Here is a 21068-nt window from a genome sequence, read left to right on the forward strand (position 1 = left end):
GGAGCATTAACTGAATCAACATCTGAAAGGCGCTTTGTGTAACAGAAATGCAAATCTTCCCATAGGAAATCTTTAGATGCATTGGCTAGCACACTAGGATTTCAATTACCCTCACATGAGAGAGGTGATCGGTCCTCAGTTGTGTTAATAGTGATATTAATTATCTCAATAAGAGCCTAAAATTCAAATCGATGCTGCAGTTTAAGCAGCAATTTCTGCCCTGTCTATGTACTCTTGTCTATAAAGGCTGGTCTGCACACAGGTCTGCTGTCAGTTAGGGATGTGTATGCAGTGGTTGTGTAGCTGAGTTGGTCCAAAGATATTAGAGAGACAAGGTGGGTGAGGTAATATGTTTTATTGGACCAGCTTCTGTTTGGTGAGAGAGACAAGCTTTCACGCTTACACAATTCTTCAGGTCTGGGAAGTGTATTCTTGTCACAGCTAAATACAAGGTGGAACAAATAGTTGAGCATAAGTATTTAACACACATTTCAAAAGACAATTCAAGGTGAAGTAGCCAGTTAACATCTCTCCATTCAGGGGGAAAGGAAAGAAAAAAAAAAGTGGGGTGGGATGTTTAGTGAGTTATAGATTGTTGTAATAAACCATAAATCCAGTGTTTTCATTAAGACCATGGTTTTTAGTGTCTGGCAAAGTTATGAACTTAAGCTCTCAGGCTTGTCTTTTGAAAGTTTTGTGCAGGTTTCCTTTGAGGATGAGGACTGATAAGTCAGATATAGAGTGATTGCTTTGTGAGAAGTGTTCACCCACAGGTAATATGGTGTTTTTGTCGTTTATCATTTTTCTGCGCGAGTTGACCTGAGAGCGTAGTGATTGTCTCGTTTAACCCACATAGTTGTTGTTAGGGAATTTAGTGCATCGGGTGAGGTATGCCACATGTTGTGATAGGAATGCGTAGGACCCAGGGATCTTGAAATTTGAGTTGTGGTGGGTGTTGATCATCGTAGAAGTGAAGATATGTCTATACATTTTTCATCTGTTGTTCTGGTAGCGTCTGGTGTTGCTTTGAGTTGGTGTGTCCTGGTCTGTGGAGAGCTTGCTTCTGATGATGAGCTTGGACAAGTTGAGGGGTTATTTAAAGGCCAGAAGAGGGGTGCAAGAATGATTTATTTCAGGATGTGGTCTCTATCAAGCATGGGCTGTAATCATAGGCGCTGACTCCGTGGGTGCTCTGGGGCTGGAGCACTCATGGGGAAAGATTGGTGGGTGCTGAGCACCCACCGGCAGCTCCCTGCCCCGCCGCCTCCTCCCTGAGCGCGCTGCTGCTCCCTCTAACTCCCAGCTCTTCTTGCCGTGAAACAACTGTTTTGCGGCGGCAAGTGCTGGGAGGGAGGAGTAGGAGGAACATGGCGCACTTGGGGAAGAGGTAGGGCTGGGGTGGGAATTTGGGGAAGGAGTTGGAATGGGGGCAGGGCAGGGGTGGAGTTGGGGTGTGCCAGGAGGGTGCAAGCACCCACCGGTGCTGGGAAAAATTTGTGCCTATGGCTGTAATTATACCCTGTAGGGGTTCCAGTATACCTATCTAATAGAACTGGAAGGGACCCTGAAAGGTCATCAGGTCCAGCCCCCTGCCCTCACTAGCAGGACCAAGTACTGATTTCCCTCCAGATCTCTAAGTGGCCCCCCCTCAAGGATTGAACTCACAACCCTGGGTTTAGCAGGCCAATGCTCAAACCAGTGAGCTATCCCTCCCCCCTACTATGAGATAGTAGGTGACAACTAGGGGTGTGTGGCTGGAGGGGAGTTTTATTTCCATATTGAAACAGGTTCTCTTGGGCTATTTGGGTGGCCCATTCTATGATGTGATCTACTTTTCTGGTGGAGTGTCCTTGTTTGGTGAAGGTGGTTTTGTGTATTAAACTGTATGTCCTGGACTTTCTCCTCAGAGCATATTCTACGGAATCTGATTGCCTGGCTAGAGATAACAGATTTATTGGTGTGTTTGGGGTAGTCACTGGATCTGTGAAGGGAGGGGTGGTGATCCATAGATTTCTTGTATATAGTCCTCTGTAAGGTTCCATTGCTGAAGCTGATTGTGGTGTCCAGAAAGTTGATGGTACTGTGGGAATGTTCTAGAGAGAGTTTAATAGATGGCAGTGGTTGCTGAAGTTGCGGTGGAAATCTGAGGTAGTTTAGGTCACCTGTCCAGAGGATGAAAATATCATTGATGTATCTCAGGTATATCATTCGTTTCATGGTGCATTTGTCCACATTCAGGGAGGTGATTGATTACAGGTATAACTATATTGGCAAAAATTAAAGCCCTAGTGTGGATGCTGTTAAACTAGAATAAAGTGATCTTATACCAGTGTAGTTTATTTCAGCTCCCAAACCGGAATAACCTATGGCATTATAAGCACTTTTATACCAGGGTAATTGCATCCAAATAGGGGGTTGTGCTGCTTTATTTATGGCAATGCTGTTAAAGTGGCGAAGTCCTAAGATGATAAATCACCTGGAGTCTCCAGGCTATAACAGGCGTTATGTACAATAGCAATACAGGGTGTAGTTAAAGACACAATTCCTGTACTTAGATTTTTAAATTATTATTTAAGATCCCCATAGTGTTTGCCTGGTGCACCAGAGCAATTCCCCATTAGATAATTTTCTATCCATGTGAAGGCAACTTTTTTCTTGTGCGACGCTGCCAGAGCTTTCAGGAAGGGAGAGACAAGCAGTTGAGACAATAAAATTTGCATTAACTCCAACACAACCTCACCCAAAACTGAAGTATCATTTGTTGCATTCAACATCTTTTCATACAAGAAGGGAAGGCATTTTAACTGGAAACTAATGTTGATCTCCGAGAGGGCTCCACCCTGAGTTCTGGATTTCTAATGAAAAATGCCAAGTGGAATTCAGTGGAAATTGTTGAGTTTCAAATGGTTTTGATGCAAAACCACGGGGACTGCATGACTTTGGCATGACACCATACATCAAATCCTGATTAGCTCAAAGGGCTCATGGACCTCAGCAATGGTTCTGTCACACATAGGCTGAGTTTTGTGTTTGCAGCTTCCTGGCTTGCGGGGGTTCACTTATTACAGATTTGGTTTCATCACAGAAGTTCAGATCTACTTGAATGTGGTATCCTCATTTTCTGGTATAGTGAAAGTAATAACACCACTGTGGCCTTCCCTAGCCCTTGCCACAGAGGGCCCTCACAGCCCTTTGAACAGCATCAGTTATTCGAGTATTGCAACTTGTAGTGGGTAGGTATCATCTCCATTTTACAGAGGGGTAGCAAGCATAGAGGGAGGCTGAGGATAAGCTTTTCAAAAGTGGTCACATGCTTGTGTGCCTTTATCTTTGGGCGTGCAATGTGCGTTACTGACACATGCCTCAAACTGCCCCAAAACCGAGGCACCCAAAACCAACAGCCACTTTTTGGCAAAGGGTGGGCTAATCTCTAGGCCAATGGCACACAGCGTGTCCGTGATGAAACAGGGAAGAGAACCTAGAACTTCCAGGCAACAGGAGTCCTCGGACCAATCCCCTGATAAACTCTGTCTCACTTCTGAATGAGACCAGGCTAAGGGGCTTGTTTTTCCAGGGTATTATCATTTTGCTTGCCTAAAGTAAGGAGAAATAGGGAAGAAACCATACCCTGTAATCATGCTCCAAAGCATTAGATACGCTTCCTCGCGCCAGATGCTGCTATGCACCTTCTCACACTGCCTGGGCGATTGCTGAGTTCTGCAGATGGAGCTGCAGTAGTCTCTCATGCCGATACCTCTTCCGGCCTCAGTGTTTCTCTTCTGGGGGACACCCCTTTGGTATGAGAACCTATGCTGCACATGTACTGGTGCACATCAGAGGGACTGGTCCTCGTATGCTGAAGGTTGGAAATGCTGTCCACCATTGTCTCCCAAAAGGCTAAGGTCTAACTGCCCCTCTTAGCAATGCAGACAGCGGCACAAGCAGCCGGCTCCCGCCCTGCAGGTGCAGATCTCCCATTGACATCCGTGGGAATTACTCACACGGGAGAGAATAGAATAGGCAGTAGAGGTTTGCCAGGCTGATCACAGAGGAAAATTCTGCCTCTGTATAAACTCCTATGGTCAATACGTGCCCTCACTTACCCCCATCCAGCCCCCTTCATTTAAACATCATTTAATTTGGCCTTTTATGGTCTTGGGTCCTAGCCTAGTTTGCATTTCTAATTTGCTTTCATCCCCTGTGTGTCACATGCAAGCTCACTTGTTGATACTTTAGTGTCTCCAAGAGAGAATCTATACCTTGAAAGAACTCTGCTGCCGAGGGTGAGATACATGGGTCTCTTCATGCACCAGTTCAATAACTGCGCTTTGCCAGATTTCAGTGCAAAAGCTGCTGAGTTACCCTAATGACCCATACTCCAGCTGAAGCCATTCCCTTCACTGCAGTCCACAAAAATCCGCTTTCAAAAAAGAGGCAGAAAAATGATTTTCTTTCCCAGGACACCCACTTGGCAAGCCTATTAGAGCTGTGTTTGACCAGGCCTCTCCAGCTGCGCTGATGTCAATCACTTTTCTCATTTTTAACCAGGAAAGACACTTCTTGAATGCACCTGTTCAATTATTTAGCATGCTATGTGTTTCCTGTTAATTGTCACTCATGCAAAGGCTTTATATTGTAAGGGGACACCCTAATATTTTTTAATGACCTTAAGCAAAGTGATTGACATTGGACACCAGTGTCAGATGTTCGGGTGACGCAACATGTTCTCCCAGTAGCAGGAAAGCTTCCTGCCGTGATTAAGTTGGTGCTATGAAAGTGCTAAAATGTGTTGTCAGCTTTCCTCTGATGCAAGCAGTTTTATTATCGTGTCAAGTAACCACGGAGTGTAGCAACGCAAATACTGACTCCAAACATCCCCTCCCGCATGTACAGCCTGCTCTATTTAAAACACAACGTGCGCTTCACAAGTCCCCAGATCAGTTAGGGAGTTTGGAAGCATAAGCCCTGCTGGAGAGGAGGGGAAGAAAGCACTCAAGCCACAGTGCCTGGGTGGTATCAAGCCATGATCACTCCCAGGCCAGAGAGTGCCTGGGGAGGGATTCTCCTTACTGCACCTGTTCAACCGCTGTAGTCGGTGCTCCTATCTATGAAGCCATCCTGGCATGCAGGGAGATGAGGCTACGTGGGAAGGAATGGGATGATGCCAGGCCCTTGTGCAGATGCATTTGAGGGGGAAAGGCCTGCCTACAAACTCTCTCCTCTTTAGCAAGTAGATTGAGGCACTAGTTCAGTTACAGCCCAATGACTTTAATGGGATTTTAGCAGAATTTAGCCCATTATGTTGATTACAGTGAGCAGGGGCTGGGTGAGAAGGGTGGTCACCCTGGCCTCCAACGGCTAGGGGTGCCATTCTGTTGTGCTGCTTGGCTGCTGTCAGGCAGTGAGAGGGCACTGAAAACATTCTCCACCCTTGCCTTCAAAACACCTAGGGCCATCCCTGGTAGTGCCTCTGACCCTGTCGTTTCCCCATCCCAATATTTGCAATGTCTGCCTTTGTCTTGACCTCCAGTCCTAGCTAACTTCGGGTTGTCATTTTCAAGCCCATTTCAGCCTCTTGGGTCTCACAAAAAGAAATGAAAATTCGGCCCATTGAACTGTAAGTGCCTGATACTGCAACCTGGCTTTCAGGCAAACAGAACTGCCATTAGCTTCAAGAGAAGATGTGGATAAGGGCTCTCGCGTTGGCCCTAGATGGAAAGTCATCTGCATTTATCTTTCATGCTATCACTTGAGAATGTTTTGTTTTGCTTTCCTTTTGGATCAACCCACCCAACTAACCAATGGAGCAAGACAGCCTTGGAAGATAAAGCATTTCAGAGCACAGAGCTGTGCCAGCAGGACAACTGCACCAGAAATGGGCTCTTGTTCCATCCAGTTTTGAACAGAAAATGATTTTGTGTAACCTGAGCCTGTAGTTGATGGCAGATCTTGCCAGTTATAGGTAATTGAGTTGCCAGTGTTTGCCTGCCATGAATAATGACCAAAAAATTGTTTGCAAGGCTACAGCCTGTAAAAATATTCTATTAACTCAGAAGGGACAGCGTGCCAAATAAAAACTGACTGCAGAGTCTTTACTTACTGCTGCAAAAACAGTATAGTCTTCAGTTACAATCCTGTTTTGCTTCAGTCTTTTCAGCAGTGCAAGCTGTTTTTTAAAGCAGTAGATTGCACTTCTATCTCCTTTCTTGCCAAAGGCCTTGGATCTCGATGCACATTTAAGGTTAGAGGGCTGACCAAAGGGACTGTGTAAAAATGGCAACTTCTTAGTCCACAAATCTGCTCACTGTGTGTAGTCAGTCAAATCTGAGGGAGGGAGCGATAGCTCAGTGGTTTGAGCATTGGCCTGCTAAACCCAAGATTATGAGTTCAATCCTTGAGGGATTGGTCCTGCTTTGAGCAGGGGGTTGGACTAGATGATCTCTTGAGGTCCCTTCCAACCTTAATAATCTAGGATTTTCCTCATTTTTGAAAGCATTTAAGCTTGTGCATAAGTCCAACTCTATTCAGGACAGTATTTAAATGTGTGCTTAAATGCAGTACTGAATAGGGGTGCTTTTCTAAATCAGGGACCTACCCTAACTTTACTAGATGTTGTCCATACAACTGTAAAATATAGAAACCTCTTTTTTTCCCCTCTACATCCACACGCATCTGGAGAAATGCAAGATAATGTAAAAGGGTGTTTTGTTTTAATTCTGAGCCCCACTGCACAGTATTAGGGACTGTGCCTTTAAGGACTGAGCATCCCAGACAGAGTCTGGGCAGGATTGAGTGAAGCTCCTGTTATGGACACCCAGTTGGGACCAGACACTGAATAAAGCAGAGCTCTTGCAAGCACCTTAAGCACTGAGTGACCATAGAATACCACTCATCGTGCAAACTGTCCCAGGTGCCGTGCTTGCTACTGTGAGCAGATCCAATGACACCAATGGATCTACTTGTGGTGATGAGCACTACACCTGATATTGAGTATCTGCAGGACTGGGCCCTATGTATCAAAACAGAGTGGTAATTATGAGACTGATCCTGCATATATTTATGTACATGAGTAACCCCATCAACGTCATAGTACAAATACTATTGCAGACATACATAAGTCTTCGTAGGACTGAGCCTTATAATTTTGATGTAGCTCCAGCTTTACTGAAGATGTAAATAAGGAAAACTCCTCAGATCACGCATAGGCTTTGTAAGTATAGAGGAGACAGGGCACTCTGTGTTCAAAATTATTAGCACAACTATTGCTCTACAAAGGGATGTTGTGAAAAGAAGATCGTAAAGCTCCGGGATCGAAGCTGAAAGGACAAGTTGTCCCGATAACAATGAAAAATGCTAGACTTTCTAAAGATCTAGCAGCACTGAATGTTTATTATTTTAAATGAAATGTACATTTTTCATCTTTTTTTATCAAAATCAAAGTGCTAAATCCGACCACTTTAATTTACAAAAAAAACCTCACTTTTTTAAGCTATACTCATACCTCGTTATTTATGTTGGACAAATATAATTACAAATAGCTACCTACCTCTATTCAATAGTAAAAACAAGTTTAATATTACTGTTTTTTTAAAAAGTACCACTGATAACTCATAGGAACAAACCAAAATGACCTGCCATCCTCACATCAGCTTATTGAGCAATCACAGTTGTTGTTGTTTTTTCCTGTTTGCCTTTGACTTAGGTTGTTCTAGGGAAAAACAATCTAGCCACAAGGTTTTTGGGTTTGTTTTTTTTGTCATCTGTTCAAATGCTACAACTCCTCCCTTGGTCAGACCTCACAGTGCGTATTATTTTTAAGCAGGTTTCTGGCACATCAGATCAGGTTAAGTTATTTTCTTGGTTGTTCACCGGGCTCCCTTTCCAATAGTATCTGAGTGTTAACTGCAGTCGAAAGTCATGACACATTTTTTTTCTGTGAAGAAAAAAAAAATCCACCTTTTTTCCCCCTCTGTCTTGGAAGAAATATCACTGTCTGTAAGTCTGTGAAAAGACAGATACTAACAATTCCAAAGATGCTCCTAGAGTCTCTCAATCCAACCCATTTTCATTCCAATCCAGTCAAAGACTTCCTGCGGTCTGACTTATCAAAAAATAGTCAAATTGACTTACAAGGGAGCTCTCTTCTGTTCGCGGTTTTCCTGGTAGTCTCTAACCAAACAAGCTTCTCTGATTCGCCACAAGCGCTGTCTGACTCTCCCGCCTTTTGGCTTTCTTGTGCTGTTGCCTGATTTTCCAGCACAAGGCGCTAGAAGCCAGCAAGAGGAGTCCAGATGACAAGAGGACCAGTCCAAACACTGAGATGATTGAGCCGTGGGAATTGAAGCTGTACGCCACAGCGGTGACCACCACTCCAGCTATAAGAATGACCACGCCAAAGGGGATAGTGCAACGGTAACAGGACAGCTCCGCTCCTCCGGTTGCTGCAGTCAGCTGGCACTCACTGACCAAAGGGACAGTGGTTACCACGCAGTCGTTGTTATTGCTCTTCTCCATCGTTACAGGTTCAGGATGCTTTGGAGCTCCCAGAATCTCTTTAATGGGCTCGTCTGTCATCTTGTGCTTCTGGACTTTCTAGGCAAATTCTTAGGCTAGACCAGGTTCTGCTGAATATGCCTTACACTGTGGAAAGAAGATGCAAGCATTCAGCTGATAAGTCTTTAACTATTACGCACATTTATGGTACACAGAAAGGTCCCAGTCCGGATCAGGGCCCAGTTGTGCTAGAGGCTGCACAAACATAGCATCTTTGATCGGGCAAAGATTTATGTCTGGGCTTAACTTTCAGCATGAGTGTATTTCCTGTTGATTGATTGCAGTGAACTGGAGTTGATTTGAAATGGGGCTACTCCCAGGCCTGACGCTAAGCACATGCATAAGTCTTTGAAGGAACTGAGCCACAGAGCTAGACAAACGCTTGCCCTGAAGGGTCTTGGGCCAAATCTTGTCAGCTATATCTGTACAACCTAAAGCCAATGAGCTGGTGCAAAATAGGTGCGACTTCTTAGACTTCAGTGGAATTGCACCTGCTTATGTTACGGAATTTGGCACAGTGAGTTTGCTTGTGCGAGAGAGCAGAATTTGGCTAGTCTCATCACATTTTTAATATATAGGCATTGCTCATCACTACGGCATCTACACTTAGGCCCCGATCCTGGAAAGACTCAAGCACCCATTTAACGCTAAGCTTCTGAATAGTCCCACTGAGTTCAATGAGGCTAGTCACCTACTTAAAGTTAGGCACATTAGTAAGTCTTGAAGGCTTGGGGCTTTAAAAGAAGGGGGAGGGTCTGATGCATTTTCACCCAAAGTACATGAAGCATCTAGGCAGTTTAAAATAAAAATATAAACTAGCAAACAGTAATATAACAGCTTGATCCTGGGAGATTGTTTTTTTATTTTTATAACAATTATCAGCTCTTCCTTCTATTATTTTATTTATACATATAAATAAAACCAGGAAGCTTTTTACAATAATAAGTCTGATCTCTATTAATTGTTTATAAGTTATTAGATTCCACATCCTTTGTACTTTTCTTGAGTCTTTCTTCTCAATTCATAAATAGCACATCACTGACTCTAGATCACCGGATATCACCTGTCAGTAGGGAATGTGTCAAATAAGCAATACTACGTATTTATTTAGTTTCATAACAGTGTTGCAACTTCCATAACTGTACTTAACTTGCATTCCTCCTGAGAGATTCCATGGGTATTGCCTCTCGGAATCATTTTATTACAGCTTCTTTGAAAGCAAATCATGACAAGCATTAAAAAAAAAAGGCCAGATTCTGCCCCCTTTACTCACACTGAGTAATAACTGAGTAGCCCCATTGAGCTAAGTAAGACTTTACTGACTTCCTGTCTGCATCTAGGCCCTGATTCAGCAAACAGTGATACCATCTATCAATTTTTAATGGGAATTGGACATCCAAATCCCTAGGCGCCACTGAAAATCTCAACCTAAATATATCTACAGTATAAATGCACAGTTTTGATCAAACCTATTTTGACGGTTCTAATATCGATTTCAATTTCCAGCCTTGGGTTGGAAGATGAGTTTGAAGCTGTCCATGAAATGAATGACTAATTCAGAGAATAAACTTCTCATTCGATAGATAAAAAATTTTGCTTTTTGGTTCATTTAAAAAAAAAGTTACTTCTTTCTTTTAGGCTCTGCCACAGACGACAAGTAGAACTGCTTGTGTGAGTAACATTCAGTGCATGTGTAAACTGGTACATGCTCAGGGCCTTATAAATATTTAAACGCATCTGGGATTTTCAAAAGAAAATAAGGGAATTAGGTGCCCAAATGGGATTTGAGCACCTAACTCCTACAGGCTCAGTTGAAAATCCTGGGCTGTGGTCTCTCTGGAGCAGGAACTGCCCTTGATTTATATCTGCATGAGACCTAGCACAACAAGGCTCTCAGCTCATCCTTGATCAGGGTTCCTAGACACTACGGCCATGCAGTAACGTGCAGGGTACCCAGCACCGTGGAATCCAAGCGCTGGGAAATACCAACGGCTGCTTTATTTTAAACGATTCCAACTCTCCCCTTTCATCCAGACTCTCTCAACACCCCAGCCCCCAGATCTCTGCTTGTTTTGTCTATTTGACAGCTCACATTTCTCACCCCGAGGCTGGGTCTGTCCTCTATTGGCACTGAACAATAAGCTCTCTCTCAAGTTAAGGATTATTTAGAGAAAGGGCAGCCGACGAAGTGGGTATTCACCCCCGAAAGCTCATGCTCCAATACGTCTGTTAGTCTATAAGGTGCCACAGGACTCTTTGCTGCTTTTACAAATCCAGACTAACACAGCTACCCCTCTGATACTTAAAGAAAGGGGTTTGGGTTGAATGTTTCTAAAAAACTGCAAATGCGCCTGTATCGGGGAGGGCTCGTTCTATGCTCTAATGTTGCCGTTTCAATACATCAGGCCTGGGATTGTCAAAGGGATTTAAGTTCCCACTGAATTTCAAACTCCCGTAGGCTTCTTTGAAAACTCCAGCCTAAAGCTGTTAAGGCTGTTAAACTGCCCAATTGACCACTACAGCAATCCTTAATGGGACACACTTTGGCTGCGTCTACACTTGCAGCAAAGGGGTGCGATTCCCAGCTCCCGTAGACACACTCATGCTAGCTCTCATTGAGTGAGTGTGCCAAAAATAGCATAGCCACAGTAGCATGGGCAGCAGTGAGCGGTGACCCGGGCTAGCAGCCTCCCCGTGACAAACCCCATGGCTACGTACGCAAGGCTGCCGCTCACTGGTGATCATGCTACTGCAACTACATACTATTCATAGTGCACTAGCTCGATGGGAGCTAGTACATACCCCCATCTCACAATCACACCCCCAGCTTCAAGCATAGAAGTAGCCTTAGAGGACTCCAGGGATTGCGATAAATCTGGAGATAAAGTGTGCTCCAATTAATAATGAATTGCATTATACGCAGGCATTTTCAGACATTTATACCCTGGGTACAAATGCCCCTTCTTTTGTTTAATGAACGTATAGTTTCAGGCCCTACACCTGTCCCTGTGCGCCCCCTGCCAGTTTTGTTGGGTTAACAATCAGATTTGCCTGTTTCGATTACAATGTGTTTTCTTTCCTGAGCTCATGTGGCAAAATTTTACACCGCACACCCTTCTGCCCTGCAGTGAGCATGGCTTGGGCTGATCCCCACGGACCTCCACAGTCTTTCTGACCATTCAGGTGCATCTGACTAGACAACATCTGGGACTGTCAAAGGAGGCCATCGGAGTTTGGTGTGCACATCCAATTTGCTTGGAAGGACAAGCTGAAGGAATGGAGAAACACCCACTTTTCCCTTGAATCTTGCTGTTATAATTCTCTTAGGTCAGGGGTTCTCAAACTGGGGGTCAGGACCGCTCAGGGGGTTGTGAGGTTATTACATGGGGGGGTTGCGAACTGTCAACCTCCACCCGAAACCCCGCTTTGCTTCCAGCATTTATAATGGGTTATAAATTAAAAACTCTTTTTATATATTTAAGGGGGGGGGTCATCACACTCAGAGGCTTGCTATATGAAAGGGGTCACCAGTACAAAAGTTTGAGAACCACTGTCTTAAGTGTTACTAAAAATTGCCAGCAAGAAGTCCTGGGTCTGATCCTCTGTTGCTCTACCCTGTGAGCCGTGACTTACATCCATGTAAAGATGTGAAATGCTACTGAGTCAGAATGGTGCCAGTGTATATTCAATATGTACCCTTGTAAGTCACTACAGGAGGGGCGGGGCAATGGAGAACACAACTCCGAATGCTGTTTTTTAGCTTTGCTAGTGGGTCAAAACCTTTGTGTTATTTTAACTCTATTTCTCTCATCTTAAACTTCCCAGACATTATAAAAATACATTATTTACCACATCTCCCACAATAACGATTTAGCACATTTGGATTTTATCCATAGCCCACTGACATCAGCAGGGAAGTTCCCATTCACTTCAACAGGCTTTTCGATCAGGCCCATAATAAACTTGTTTATTTTCCAAAAACATTCATTGTACCTCTCCTTTAGATGCCTGTTGCTGACTACCTAGCGTCCCTGTCCCTCTGCTTCCGTCAGTCTGTTATGTACATTCCTAATAAGCATTGTATCACCCTGGTGTATAGTCTCAAACTTCACAAAGTTAGGACAAATATATGCATCCTAAAAATATTATGGGAAGAAGCTAACTTGCCTGCCCAGTAAGCAATCTCTGTGTCAAACAACAAAAATGAACAATATGAAACATAAAATCCTCCTAAAAAAAGTACCCAAATCACCTACAGCCTGACCCCATCCAACTCCTTGGCAAAACTCCCATTTGACTTCAAAGGGGCAGGATCCGTCTCTACATTAGAGTGTAAGTGCACAAATATCCATTTACAAAAATATGCTAAGCCACCTTGAGTTACTGGAACAGAAATAAATAAAGTCTTCTAAATGCATGTAGTAAACATACACACTCCTGGAAAAGCAAGGGCCAGATCCTCAGCCTGTGTACACTGATGAAGATCAAGTGAAGTCAATTCCAATTGCCATCACCTGGGCAACATGGTTATAAAGTAGGAACTTCTAGGAAGGGCACACTTACAATACCAACAGGATTATGCCATTTAGTTTGCTTTTAGTGAATACACGTTTCTTTGTATTCAGTTTTTTTTCCAAGCAGCTATTTTTACTTGGGCAAAAGGTGTTACAGTTGTTGTTCTATAGGTAAAGCTATAACAGGGGTAGAGGAATGTTTTACTTTAGTATCCAGTAATAAATGTAAGATGAGATTTACTTAAAAGAGCTGAAACAAGATCCAGCTGTGTGCACCTACCATGTCCATCTGAAATCCATCACAGCAAATCACTTGGTAAGTGGCTGGGATGGGGGGCAGGGGAGCTGGTTTTAAAAAGCCTCCTCTGTCAATTTGAGGCAAAGTCAGGCAGCAGAAAGAGCAGCTCCGGGCTTTGAGGTGTTTGTTGTTGCTGGATTGGATGTGATATGGCTCTAGCATAGAGGTTTCCTACAAGAAAAGAGTTTGGGTAAAATCAGCCCTTCAGAACAAAGCTCCTGCAAGGAAATAAGGGTCTGCTCTGCACTGGCTTCTGACAGGCTGGGGGACTTTCCACCTCCCTCACTCTGCTCTTTAGTGCCTATTTCCTTGGCGGCAGCAGCCTCTTGCTTTTGACCTGGCGTTTTTCCTCTGACAGTGTGCCACCTTCATCGATGAGCATTGGAACCCAACCCAGGACATCCTCCTCCATTAAAGCATCCGGCAAAAGAGCCTGAGGGGAGATGGAGTGGAATCTTATTTGGCTGAATCTCTACTGCCCAATGTAACCCTTAACCCCTCATCCTCAGGAGATGTGGGTTCTAGGCTCAGCTTTTCTGCTGGGTGACTTGGGTATGTCACTTCACTGCTCAGTGCCTCCGTTTCCCTTCATGTAAACTGTGGATAATGATACAGACCCCACCCCCTTTGTAAAGCGCTTTAAGATCTACTGATAGTGTCCTGCTATTATATAGCTTTATTACACTGAAAAGATCCCTTTTTATCCAGTCGAACTGAAGCCTGTGTCCCAGTCTGATAAACACTGTTCCATTGTATTTAATATCAGGCTGTCATTTTCTTTTTTGAATTTTTTAAATAAGATTTCTAAGGGCTCAGAACCTGGAGCAGTTCAAGGGGACAGTTTTGAGACAGGCAGAGTGATGGAAACTTATCAACGGCAGTAACAGCTGTGAGATCACCAGGCAGCTGGGTTACCTCACGAAACGGCAAAGATTTATGTTACTAGGCTTATTCACCATTGTGTGTGTGTGTGTGTGTGTAGGTGGTAAATTGTTAGGATCATTTTAACTCTGCAGTGGGGCCTTTGAGGATGGCAATAAATACTTGGAATAATAAAACTGAAGTTATTTTTAAATATCCCATAAATGCAGTGTGCATTTACACAAATAACTTCTGTTATTCTCCAGATCCTCAAGGTAATATGCCCATGAATACAGTATCTAAAATACATTTAGCTGATCACTGACATAAATAAGATCTCCTTTCTTATCCTCTTGAATAAGTTGTTGTGCCTGATGCCTAACAAAGTTACTAGCCGAACTTTAGACACACCCTGCCCCCCCCAAAACCTTTAATTAGTTATAGCAGGGGTAGGCAACCTATGGCATAGGTGCCGAAGGCGGCACGCGAGCTGATTTTCAGTGGCACTCACACTGCCTGGGTCCTGGCCACCGGTCCGGGGGGCTCTGCATTTTAATTTAATTTTAAATGAAGCTTCTTAAACATTTTAAAATCCTTATTTACTTTACATACAACAATAGTTTAGTTATATATTATAGACTTAGAGAAAGAGACCATCTAAAAATGTTAAAATGTGTTACTGGCACGCGAAACCTTAACTTAGAGTGAATAAATGAAGATTTGGCACACCACTTCTGAAAGGTTGCCGACCCCTGAGTTATAGCATAGTCCTGCTGCAGGAACAAGAAGGGAATATGCTGAATTACCTTCAAGTACACAGTAGGTAGTTATTTTAAAAAAAAGTTTTTGCCATCCACTGTATTCATTTTATAAAGGAAATCTATTCAAAAACCTCTAACTAAGATGTTTGTGCTAAACAAACCACTGTGTCTGCGACATGCTTAGAAATAGATATGCTGGTCTGTGAGTGATCTGCATTTACCCTTGAATATGTTGCAGTGAAATAGCAGTGCCTGCCACAAAACTGAATCCACATAGCAAACTTATTTCTCCCCCCCAATCAAAGTAGAAAAGTTGAGAGATGAAATCTCTAAATCAAGTCTCATGTTCAAACTCCGAAAGGTTCCAATGTGATGCTCTCTCAGGAGGTCAGCTCCATGCCAAATACCATTGGAGAAGTGCAAATAGATAGTGTGCACCAGCTGCCACAGCCTTTGCACCTTTTTGCTTTTTATGCAATAGTGGAGGAAGGTGATTAAGACTTTTGCATAGATGTTCTGGGCCTGATTGTTGTCCTGCACCTTCTGTGGTTCTTTGTAGACACTTTGCACTTACTCACAGGAGTAAGCCTGTAGGATCAGGATAAAAAAAAGGTAGCAGAGGTACATGTAATATACATGCAGGCTGCATCCTAGTGTGGATGGGGGTGCTGATATTGGTTGCTACACAAAATTCCTGCATGCAAGAATTACAAAAAGTTTATTGTACTTTTTCATTTCTCAGCCATAATCTTGGGAAGGTGGGGGAAGAATCAGCACTGTATGCGATTTAGCCATTGAAAAATTGTCAGGAGGGAGACTTTACAATATGCCATGCACCCCTAAGGCACTGTGAACTAATAACAGTCATGTCTAGAGTCAAATATGAGAGACGCGGCATGACCAGGCACAAAAAGGTTTACACTTGCTGTCATACACTCCACTGTTAGAGAAAAGAAGCAACTCTCTCCAAGCACAGGAGTGTTGGCACCAGGAATTCATACACCACCTTAAAGTTAAGAAGAAGAACTACATGCACTACACGCTGTACCTTTATGGGGAAAGGTCCGCTTGAAGGTAACAAGGATTAAACCAACAGACATTGAATAGGGTTCTTTAGAAATGACCACGGCAGGATTTATTAGAGACCGAAATCCCTTCTTTGGTTCACCCCCCACCCTCCATCCCTTGTTTGACCCACCCCATGGAACGTTACAACAGGTAGCCGAGTTCTCTGCTAACCGCAGCAGAAGGGATCAAACCCACCTCGCCCACGTGGAGCTGGTCAATTACAGCCGGGCGGACTGATTGTTCCGCACCCCTGTACCTGCCTGCAGGCCAGTGACCGCTACCCAGCACAGCGGAGAGCCGCATCCCTCGCGATTCCCTTCGGACCCAGAAAATCCCTCTCGGCAACGCGCTCATGCTGCGCGGCTCCCTCTCCTCCAGACACTCGCCCGAGCCGGCTGCGGCGGCGAAAAGCCCCTGCGCGGTGCCCAGCGGGCTTGAACTTCGGGCACCACGTCGGTGCCGCTGGGTGCCCGGGCTGCCCGAGCCCGGAGCCGGGGCGCGCCGCTTACCTTCGCCTCGGCCGGAGTGGAAGTGGGGCCGCCAGCCCCTTGCACCGCGCACACAGCGGCCAGGGGGGACGCACATCGCAGCGCAAGGGAGTGTGAGCAAAGTGCTGAGCCAGGCTGGAAGACCGTTAAGGGACCGGGGGAAAGTCGCGGCTGGGAAGGGCTGAGCCGGTTGGCAGCAGGCGGGCCGGAGTTGGAAAAGCTGCTTGCTCGGTTTCCCCTCTGGCGTCCTTCTCTCCGCTGGGCAGGAGGGGCGCAGGCTCGGCCGTCCAGCCCCCCGCCCCCCCAGGCCTGAGCAAACCTGCCCCTGCGGAGCTCCCAGACTGGCCTTTGGGTGCTAGGGGAATAGAAATAACAATACGCCCTCCTCATCCACCCTCCCCAACACGGAATCCCCCTTTCAGGTCCTCTGAAATGCACTCAGAGCCCGTGGCGATGGGCACCGTATATCAACCTAGATACCACAAGCCTGGGGAAACAGGTGCATTTTACAGCAGCGCCTGATATCTGACAAACCCAGAGGGTGACACAAGCAAATCACCCCCACCCTCCCTTGTATGAAGGTTAATTGAAATGTGGTGTAAGACGCTGATCCTGCTCCAAGTGGCAGGACTGCTGAGCCCTATAGACTTCAAGGGTGGGGGGGTCTGCTCGAGTGGAGTTCATGGCAGGATCAGTGTCTTGTGGTTTTTTAAAAGCTCTGCCGGAGCAAAGTGCGCTTTGAAATCCAGAGGGGCTCCTAACTGGCTGAAAAATAACGTTGGAAGGAATGTGGCTTGCGTCAGATTTAGAACTATGTTCTTAATGCAACAAAGTTTGAGGGTGTTTCTCAATCTTATTTAAAAACATTTAAAAGGAATGTCTAGGCTTCAATCTATCCGTTAATATAATATCAATAATTTAGTTGTTTTTAATATTGTGGTTTCCTTTGTTTACCTTAGATATAAGCAGGAACATTTGCCTTAAATGTTGGGGGAAGGGTCTGTTTGGTTTTTGTGGCTAAGTTTACCCACAGCTTACATTTAATTACATTTAAGGCACTATTTAATCAATGCTTGATAGATCAGCAATGCACCAGATGCTTTTAAGCAGCCTCTGTTGCTGAGAATGTTCATGTACTTTTGAGACTCCTTTCTGGGGTGAAATCCTGGTCCCAGTGAAGTCAATGGAAATCTTGCCAAATCTAATTTTTCTGAGGCCAGGATTTCACCCTCTTCCTGTTGTGTTAACTTCTTTCTGGTGGTGGAGATGCAGTCCCTTAAGTTATCCCACCATGGGTTCTGTCTCCTTCAGTCAAAGTCAGGCCAGAGGTGTTCTGGAGAATTGCCACTACTTTATACAAGAAGTCCGCTATTTTCACCTTTTGTCTAGCATTCCTTTCTGATGCTTATGTTTGCAGCACCTTTCATCCGCCCCAAAAGACAGGCCAGCTCCCTCAGAATGGAATCTAATGTAAATGGAGCTAAGTGTATGAGACCTGGGGTGTATTTCACCCTAATATTTTAGGCCAATGCTTTAATAGCCCCTGTATGAATATAGCACAAAGCAATGGTAGCTCTACCTAACTTGGTCACTGGTAGAATGCCTGATGACATGACTGCAGGACAGTCACTGGAGTCCTTGACAGACCTCAGGACCCCTGTCCTCTTCTCCAGATCTCAGCTATTTCATCCTGAAAACTCATCTCACCCGAGGTGTCCCTCTTTAGCGGGGCTGTCTGGTGTGAGCAAGATTCCCCCTGTAGCTTCTCCTCCCACCGACAAGGGGCTACTTGGGTTGAGCAGGCAACCAAGGCTGCTTCCTCTTCCTCCATCTCCTTCTCCCAGCTTACTATCGCAGTGAGTTAGAGATGGGGGAGAAGGAGACCGTAGGCACTGGTTGCCCCACACACTCTCATCACCCCCTTTGCTCAGCATAGGGGAGGCTGATGGGAGTTCCGTATGCATATCTGGTAAAGAGAATTAACACCTGAGGAGGGAACAATGGTAGATGGAGATGAGTGGGGAAACAGGATGCAGAGATTTGGGGAAGGAGACAGAGCAGAGAGAGAACTGCATGGCTGGCAAAGGACTGCAGTGGGAGGGGACCGGTGAAGGAGGGGAAAGAAAGACCAGGTGACAGGCAGAGAAAGAGAGACAGTGGCAGAGAATAAAAAGCGACAGGCGAGACTGGGACAGAGATAAAAAGGAGGAAACACTGTAGGCAAATATAAAGGAAAGGTGGGTTTGTGGCTAATATAAAGGAATTGGTGCCAGAACTCCTGGTTTCTATTCCTGACTCTGCTAGAGATTCACTGGACAACCTTGGGTGAGTTACTTCACCTTTCTGTGCCTCAGTTTCCCTATCAGTGAGATACTGTGATGGTGCCCCCTGTAAGGCTTTATGGAATATGCTTATGAATGTATATATGACATAACTAGAATATTTTTATGCTACATATGCCATGTGACATATCTCTGTAAAGGTTATGATATACTGAATCTATTAATCCTATTTGTATGTATGTATCATTTTTGTACATAAAGTTAGGAATATTGGCTGTATACTTGCTTGATTTCTGTTGAGAAAGGAATGTGCAAATTAAATGCCCAATCAAGAACTATTTAAGCCAACAATGAACTCAAAGATGCCAATCCAATCGGAGTTTTCCCAGGAATGTGGCTTGGTGGGCAAGAAACTCAGTCATGCATGGACATGTGATTGCCCATGTGACTCCAAAACTCCATCTTGGAGCTGGACTTTGCATAGGAGAGAGGAGGGAGTCTCCCCCCACAAGAGAAAGTCAGTTCAAGCCTGTGGGAGACCCCTGCATTTTGACTTCAGCTGGCTAAAGAGAGAGCCTCTCCACCCCCAAGAATACCTGAAAGAAACTGGAACAAAGGACAATGACTGCGGGGGTGTGAGTGATTGCTGGACCCAGACTATAAGGAGACTAGTCTGTAAAAGGAAGCTGCATGAGGTTTTTATCTGTATTCAGTTTCTTAGACATAGTCTTGCGTGTTCTATTTTATTTTACTTGGTAATTCACTTTGTTCTGTCTCTTACTACTTGGAACCACTTAGATCCTACTTTCTGTATTTAATAAAATCACTTTTTACTTCTTAATTACCCCAGAGTATGTATTAATACCTGGGGGGAGGAGGGGCAAACAGCTGTGCATATCTCTCTATCAGTGTTATAGAGGGTGAACAATGTATGAGTTTACCCTGTGTAAGCTTTATACAGGCTAAAATGGATTTATTGGGGGTTTGGACCCCATTGGGAGTTGGACATCTGAGTGTTAAAGACAGGAACACTTTTGTAAATTGCTTTCAGTTAAGCCTACAGCTGTTAGGGGGCGTGGTTCAGACCTGGGTCTGGGTTTGCAGCAGGCTAGGGGGTCTGGCTCAACCCAGGCAGAGCACTGAGGTCCTAAGCTGTCAGGGCAGGAAATCAGGGGCAGAAGTAGCCTTGGCACATCAGCTGGCAGCCCCAAGGAGGTTTCTGTGATCCAACCCATCACAGATACTTACCAACCTCACTGATCTTTGGATGGAAGGTATTATGTAAATGCCGGGTGCAGCCATTCCTATATTATAATTATTAGACAAGGGGAGACCAGCTGAATCAGAAAAACCTAGTCACAGCTGTGAACAGGTCACTGGAGGAAGGAGTTAGGCTCCCATTCTGGTAGCTAGGGGTACTGCGGAGCCACACGGACAGCAGCGTGAATTCTTCATGGACAACTCCTCTCCACCCTATTCCAGCCTGACTTCAGCCTAGGCTGTCTCTGGAGTGGCTAGGAGGAAACTAGGGGATTAGAAATGGAATGGCTGGGAAATGACAAGCCCCTGTCTGGCCTACCTTTGCGCTTACACAGCTGCTTTGGGGAGGTGCAGCCTGCTGTTGCTGGAACAACAGGCGAGGAAACATCATGCGCAAGTGTTTGAAGTCCTCCCAGTGTAAACTCTCATGGGCTTTTGAAAAAGCAGAGGGAGGCACCCCTAAATTGAGCAACGCTGTTTCTCCACTTATTAAATGATGCACTTGCAATGCTTTGTGGCTGCCTTTGAGCTTCTGACTGCATATTAACCGCCTCCCAGGCTCTGGGCCACAGCAAAGCAGGAAGTGATTCATTTATCTAGCAAAGTATGACCATTATGGGCTCCATATTCAATCACCTCAATTCTTCCCTTTTCCCCACCCTCCGCTGCTTTTTTCCTTTTGTGGGTCTCCACCCTCCTCTGCCCCAGTTGATTTTGCTTTCTGGAACTTTTGGAGACTGATCTTTGATTTTAATGTATTTAAATATGTTTTAAGTTGTCCTTATGCTGCTGTTGAATGTGAGTGCTGTGGGATGGAAAAGTAGTGATTCATAAAGTCAATTAATATTATGGGCTGGATCCTCACATGGGACAAATCAGCACAGCTCCACTGAAGTTAAAGCTGCTTCATCAGTTTGCACCAGTTGAGAATCTGGCCTTGTTCATTAATGTCTGCATGAACCACCTATTTTATATGTCATCAC

The 21068-nt window shown here is 44.8% G+C and overlaps 1 protein-coding gene across 5 annotated transcripts; it reads right to left on the minus strand.

The window, feature by feature from the left end:
- Nucleotides 1-7720: 7720 nt before the first annotated feature.
- Nucleotides 7721-17247, minus strand: TMEM100 (transmembrane protein 100). Of its 5 annotated transcripts, none has more exons than XM_044983856.1 (3): nucleotides 16565-17247; nucleotides 13348-13536; nucleotides 7721-8640 (listed from the first exon to the last, which is right to left on the minus strand). In XM_044983856.1, exon 3 carries the CDS (start codon nucleotides 8572-8574, stop codon nucleotides 8170-8172), a length of 405 nt encoding a protein of 134 aa, XP_044839791.1. In that variant the 5' UTR covers nucleotides 8575-8640; nucleotides 13348-13536; nucleotides 16565-17247; the 3' UTR covers nucleotides 7721-8169. The 5 variants fall into 5 exon arrangements, with proteins under 5 accessions (XP_044839791.1, XP_044839792.1, XP_044839790.1 ...); XM_044983857.1 differs by lacking the exon at nucleotides 16565-17247 and adding an exon at nucleotides 16251-16558; XM_044983855.1 differs by lacking the exon at nucleotides 13348-13536.
- Between the last annotated feature and the right edge of the window lie 3821 nt (nucleotides 17248-21068).

Source organism: Mauremys mutica, chromosome 12, assembly GCF_020497125.1.
Source record: "Mauremys mutica isolate MM-2020 ecotype Southern chromosome 12, ASM2049712v1, whole genome shotgun sequence".
Lineage (NCBI taxonomy): Eukaryota > Metazoa > Chordata > Testudines > Geoemydidae > Mauremys > Mauremys mutica.

Coding starts and splice junctions, on each gene's coding strand:
- TMEM100 (XM_044983855.1), bottom strand. CDS start 8,574: ATGACAGACGAGCCCATTAAAGAGATTCTGGGAGCTCCAAAGCATCCT.